Genomic DNA, 6315 nt, shown 5'->3' with positions numbered 1-6315 from the left:
GGGCACTCCGGGAGAGGCACCCCCGCTCCGGCTCCTCGCCCGGGAGCACTGGTGCCGTTGGGGGCCTGCTGGTCTCTGACTGGGGCCCGGGCCCGGGCCCGAGAGTCCGGCGCGTGCACCGCCATCCCCGCGCCTCCGCCGCGTGGCCACAGCACCTCGCGAGCAGCCCACCAGGCGTGCCTGACAAAGAAGAGACTCCAAAAATACATATAAATAAATAAAAACCTTGAACATTCTTACAGGGATCTTAAAGAACAGAATACATGTTAAAAACATCAGTAATTTATATCAATTTTAAGCGGTACGTTATATACAACGAGAAAAACATGCAGAGCCCAAATACAATGTTGAAAACAGCATTTTCAGAACAAAACCCCTCAACACGAAGCGTTAATATCATGTACATGAGTTCAAGAAGGACCACCCTTTGTTGTCTGTTGCACACAGTTTATTTAACAATATGATATAAGAAATGAGTTGGTGCTTTACCATTCTATACAGTGATTGAATCTTGACTTTCCTTATTTATAGTAATTATAGCGCTTGCATGATTTACACTAGAATTGCTCTTCCTCATTTCAAGTTTCACACAGAAAGAAAAGAACGCTTCTCCTCTATTAACATTAGCATGGTCTAAGAGAGTGATCATCCCTATTTTTTGTCTAGAACCAGTTTTATCGGAGAAACAAAGCAACAATTTCTACATCTGCAAGACAGAGTTTGGCTTGAGCCGGTATGTATAGACAGAGGTGTGTGGGTGCGCGCGGGGGGCGGTTCCTACCGTCCGGGGTAATACTTGGAGACGCCCACAGAGTTCACGATAGAAAAAATCTTCCCGCAACATCAGAAAGTTATCGGGACACATTATAAGCTTGCATTATTTCAGGAATCAGTTTCTGAATATTATTGTTTTCTTCTTGCTTTTAAACATAAATGTTTAAAGTCTTGAAAATACAAATAAAAAATATGAATATAATGAACTCGTTTTTCCCATTAAAAAAGGCATGAGTCACCAGCAATGACGACAAAAAGAATCCAAACAAAACCCCCCTCCCCCCAAAACAAAGACAAGAACAAAAAAAAACAGAAAGAAAGACCGACCAGATATTTAAATCAACTGGTTTTTAACAAAAAAATATATTCTTTGTATTGTTTCTTTAAACAGCAATCGACCCCTTCCATGCCTGGAAGTAGCAGTCCACCCGGGACTAAAAGAGCCCGGATGCTTGGATTTCAGTACAAAAAGTCCAAAACATGAAAGGGACAGTGACGCGCTCGCACCGCTACAAGCCCTCCACAAACTTTTCTAGGGTGTCTCCTGTGGTGTCGCCGACCAGGGACAGCTCACTGGACAGCGCACTCCTGTTGGGGGGGTTGAGCTGTGGGAGCATTGCACTCTGTTCGGGGTTCCCCAAGTGTCCCTGATCTATGGAGCTGGCCATGGTGACTGCGAGTCCTGGGTGGGGGGAGCCAGTCTGGGGCGAGACATGGTGTGGAGAAGGCTGGGGCTGTATCCGTGGCGACGGGCTGGAATGTGGAGGCTGGGACTGGGGCCGCGGAGACTGCACAGGGGCCGGAGACCGCACCTGGCTACTAAGGGACGTGGCCATCTGCTGGCCGGGAAGGTGCGAGGCCTGTGGCTGTCCTGAGAGCATGTGCTGCTGGGGGCTCATGGGGTTCGGCTGGCCTGGCGACCCGATCTGCTGCTTCATCTGCTGCTGCTGCAGAATCCGCTGCTGCAGGGCCTGCTGGATGTTGGGGGTGCTGTCTGCGCCCAGCCCAGGCTGGCCCATCTGGCCGAGCTGGCCCATCTGAGCCGCCATCTGGCCCATGGAGCTGCCCTGAAGGGGGAGGTGCTGCTGCATCCGCTGCTGGGGCATGGCAGGGGGGTAGCCTCCGGGTCCTTGAGGCTGCTGGAACTGGCCGTGTCCCGCCATGCCCCCGGCCATGCCCGCGCTGCCCTGCTGCTGCTGTTGCTGCTGCTGCTGCTGCTGTTGCTGCTGCTGCTGCTGCTGCTGGATCAGCTGCCTGCGCAGCATCTCTCTGTACTGCGGGTTCATGCTCGCCATGCTGGGGTTGTGCCCGGGGTTCATGATGCTCAGGGCCTGGCCCTGGGGGTTCAGGCCCCCCATGGCCTGCTGCTGAGGCACGCCAGGCCGAGGCCCGCTGGCTTGCATGGCATTCAGGTTCTGGAGGCCGGGCTGCTGGTGCAGGCTAGGCTGGGGCTGCAGGCCCGGCTGGGGCTGCAGGCCAGGCTGACTGGCCACGTACTTGGCTGTGCGCTGCTTGATGAAAGCGGCCATCAGCTGGGGGTTGGACTTGAGGATGTTGAGCACCTGCTGCTGCTGCTGTGGGGAGCTGGGTGACTTCAGGGTCCGCAGCAGGTCCTGCAGGGCGCCAGGAGAGATGCTCCGGGGTGGCTGCACGCTGGGCATGCGCGGCCCAGTCACGGCGGGCTGGGCCTGCATGGCCATGACGGGCCTGGGCAGACCTGGCATGGGCGGCTGCTGAGGCAGGGGCGCCTGCTGCCACTGCCCAGGCGGCAGGTTGGGCATGACCGGCCCGCTGACCTGGTTGGGCCGGGGCACATTCAGGCCCACGGGGGCCATCTGGCTCACCGAGGCCACCAGGCCCGTGCGCCCGGGGGGCATGCCGTTGTTGATGTTCACCCGGTACAGGTGCTGCTGCTGCTGGGCCTCGCGCTCGATCTGCCGGGCTGCCTCCACGGCCGCGGGTGGGGGCTGGGCGGGGGGTGGCGGGGCCGGCACCTGGCTGGTGGGCTTCCCGGCTGACACCGTGGTGGGGGGCTGAGTCCGGGCCACGCTGGGGAAGCCGGCTGGTGACATGCTCACAGGCGAGGGCTGGGGCTGGGTGGGGGGCTGTGGTGTCTGGGGCGTGCTGGGCTGCTGCGTGGGGGTTCCGGGGGGAGCTGAGGTAGGGGAAGGCAGACTCTGCTGAGGCACGTTGCGGGTGTTCATGGTGGCCATTCGCCGGCGCATGAGCTGGGCCTGCTGCAGGCGGTGCTGGATCTGCTGCTGGCGGAGTTTGTGTTTGATGTTGAGGCAGAAGGGCACGGGGCATTTGTTTTCTTGGCAGTGTTTGGCGTGGTAGCAGCAGAGGGCGATGAGCTGCTTGCAGACCGGGCAGCCGCCGTTGGTCTTGCGCTTGCAGCCCTTGGTGTGCTGCACCACCCGCTTCATCTTCTGGCAGGACGGCAGCGAGCAGTTGGCGTTGCGGCACTGGCAGGCGTGCACCAGGGATTGGATGCAGCGCTGGATGCTCAGGCGCCGGGACTCCTGGGGGCTCTTGGACTGCGGCTCGCCCTGGCTGCTGCCCTCGTCGTCCAGGCCCAGCCCCCACTTCACCATCTTGTGGGTGTGGCTCTTCGTGTTGTAGCAGTTGATGCAAAGGTCGTAGTCCTGCAGAGAGCGGTGGACGTGGCTGCGTCAGCATGGGCTCCGGCAAGACCGTGCACTCAGGAAGGCTGGTGCGGGCCAAGCCCCCCTCCAGCCCTGGGACCCTCATCTGGGGGCTCTCTGACCTCTCCCCACCCACCGTCTCCACTGTGTGCAGCCACAGGTCCCGACCCAGAGCAGGGCTTCGGCCGTCAAGTGCGCTGGTGGGCGAGGACCCCTACCCTCCATCCCCAGGATCGGCACCCAGAGCCGCTGTGTCCCGTTGCAGGCGCTCACCGTCAACACAACAGGACAGGAATGACGGAGGTGACCGCCTGACCTGCTTCCTCCCAAGCGCCACCCCAGAGTGCTGGGTCGCCCAGACCACCGCACCCCCCAGAGCAAGACCCTGGGCTCTGACCATGGTACCAAACGCCTCTCCCTGGGCTGGGCTTCCACGGGGGGCCTGCACCCACAGCCCGGACCAGGAGCACAAGATCTGGACAAGGAGGCCTGATGGGACTGGTGGCCCGCTGGTAGAAAGGGCAGAACATTCCAGCAGCGGGAATGAAGAGGGACAGGAGGCTGGGGCATTGAAAGGAAAGGCCCTGCCCTGCTGCCCAAACCAGGGCCAGTCCTCCCAGGGACGTGACGCAGGGAACAGCGGGTGACGTGGACAACACCAGGGTGGCGAGGAAGAGGGGCCATGTCTGTACTGTTTGGGGAGACCCGCCTGTGCGTTGCATGCACAGGGAGGCAGGATCCACCGGGACGAGGGCCCAGGCGGTCAAAGCACAGCCCACCAGCATCCTCCCTGCCCCCCCCACCACGAGCACCCGTGAGCGCCCCGACGTGGCGGCAGCGGCCTACCTCGCACACGGTGCAGTGCCAGCGCGTCTCCACGTGGTGCTTGCACTCGTTGCAGGTGTAGACGAAGCGGTCCTGGCCCTGGGTGTGCAGCTCCACCAGCATGCACATGGTGGACCACTTGGACCGGCGCAGGGAGGAGAACTCCCAGTGTTTGTCTCTGGCCAGTGTGAGGAAGGCGTCACGCCCGTCCATGAGGTCGCAGCTGAGCAGGGGGTCGGGGTCGACGATTGGGGGCAGCGTGTTGATGACCGGCCCAGCGTGGAGGTGGATCACAAAGAAGACCTGCGGTGTATGGGGGGGGGGGGGGAGAGTCGGTGAGCCCCAGACAGGCTGCCCCGACACCCACAGTCCCGGCATGTCTGGACCCGCTCCCTGGGGCGCGGGGCTGTCCAGCGGCCAGTCGGCTCTGCCTGCCGTGTGCCCTCACGGCCGTGGGGGGCTGTCGCCCTCCTCTCGGCACCCCTGCAAGTCCTCCACCTGGTTCTGGGGCCAGGAGGGGCTCAGCGCTGGGCCCACACCGCCTGCCCGCCCGCTACCTCTTTGTGCTTCTCCATGGTGGCGTAGAGCTTCTGGGACAGGTCGTTGGAAACGTTGGGCATGCTGGGCTTCTTCTTGTTGGCTCGGCTGATGCTGCTTTTATTCTTGTTGGTTTTCTTGTTGTTCTTTTTCTTGGCGTTCTTGCTGTCGCCCTGGCTGCCCTGCAGTAGCGCACGCAGCTGTCAGACAAACCCGGCTGGCAGCCCCCAGCACCAGGTGAGCAGGGTGATAAACATGCTGCGCTTGAGGAGATGCCGGGTGAGGCGGGAAGGGCCTGGGCTGCAGGACCCCTGGGAATGTGGAGACACCCATGGAGAAAGCCCACGAGCCGGGGCTGCCCAGAGAGCACGCTGCCTCCCGAGGACAGGACGCCCAGGATGCCAGCGCCAAGCCCATGGGGGCAGACGGGGTAGGCAGTGCCCTGCTCAAGCTCCATGCCACAGCCCTGGTGCAGCGGTGATGCCAACCGTCGCCCCTGTGGAGCGGGGCAGGCAGCCTGAAGCCCGTACTGGCACAGACGCTGCCCCAAGCCGCTCCGTCCCCGGGACCCTCTGCCTGCATTCCGGCGGGGACCTGGACACTCCACTCTGCGAGACCACGGCTCACAGAGCCCAGAGGAGCCTGACGCCCACCGGCCCTAACCGAAGGACCACGGGGCGCGCGGCACAGAGCGGGTGGCCTGCTCGGCGAGGACGCGCCAGGTGGGTGGCAGCTGTGACGGCTGCAGCACGCCGATGGGAGGAGCCAGCAGGAGGAACTGGGTGCGGTACACTGAACCCCAACATCTGCTCAAGTTTCCAGTGAGCTTTTAAACTCTCCCAGAGAGCCAGGTGATAAAAAAAATAATAAAAATAAATATAATCAGTATCATTTGATTTTCTTCTTGAAAGGGCAGCTAAGCCCACCAAGTGCTGACTCGTGTGGGACGACACATGAGCCCTGCACCCACCCTGAGGGGCTGGGGTGCCCCTGCAGAAGGGTACTCTGGGCCTGCTCGGGCGCCCCTCACCCAGTGCCTTTCCATGACAGTGGGAGCCGTGCTGTCCAAATGCCAGGCTGCCCCCTACCTCGCCCCCTAGGTTTGGGGGTAAGGTTCTGGGCAGGGCCCTCTGGCCCACCCAGAGGGACACTGGGGGCTCACGAGCCAAGTCTGGTCTCTCACGTCAGAGCGGCCAATGGAGCGAGGCCCACAATCCAAAGGCCGGTTCCAGCACCAACTCTGCCTCGAGGACCTTGGGTCGCGCATGCAGCGCAGCCCAGGGACATCAGAAATGAGCGGGTGCCCGCGTGCGCCACTACGGGCCGAGGACTGGCCCCTGCGCATCGCTGGGCCCGCAGCCACTCTGCGAGGCCGGGGCACCCCAAGCCTGGGACTCAGGACCAGCATGGCCCCTCAGGAGCCTGCTTCTCTGAGCGCTCGGTCTTACGGCTTCTCCTGGCTCTTAGGTGTCTCTCTCTTAATTGAAAACAGGCATCTCGGCGTCGATATGCCCGTTGCCAATCCTTGGCTCCC

The 6315-nt window shown here is 61.4% G+C and overlaps 1 protein-coding gene across 2 annotated transcripts in view; it reads right to left on the bottom strand.

The window, feature by feature from the left end:
- Positions 1-1283: 1283 nt before the first annotated feature.
- The window catches only part of CREBBP (CREB binding lysine acetyltransferase), a gene marked incomplete at both ends in the record, with an annotated part of 95755 nt that continues 90723 nt past the window's right edge, over positions 1284-6315 (bottom strand). For both annotated transcript variants that reach the window (XM_084249385.1, XM_084249386.1), the window contains 3 exons: positions 1284-3419; positions 4266-4547; positions 4802-4963. In XM_084249385.1, the coding sequence (XP_084105511.1) occupies positions 1284-3419; positions 4266-4547; positions 4802-4963 (2580 nt within the window). The remainder of the gene's footprint in view (positions 3420-4265; positions 4548-4801; positions 4964-6315) is intronic.

The sequence above is a fragment of the Talpa europaea genome, assembly GCF_964194135.1.
Source record: "Talpa europaea genome assembly, chromosome: 12".
Lineage (NCBI taxonomy): Eukaryota > Metazoa > Chordata > Mammalia > Eulipotyphla > Talpidae > Talpa > Talpa europaea.
The sequence above is the reverse complement of the archived record's forward strand: the minus strand, read 5'-3'. Positions and strand labels throughout refer to the sequence as shown.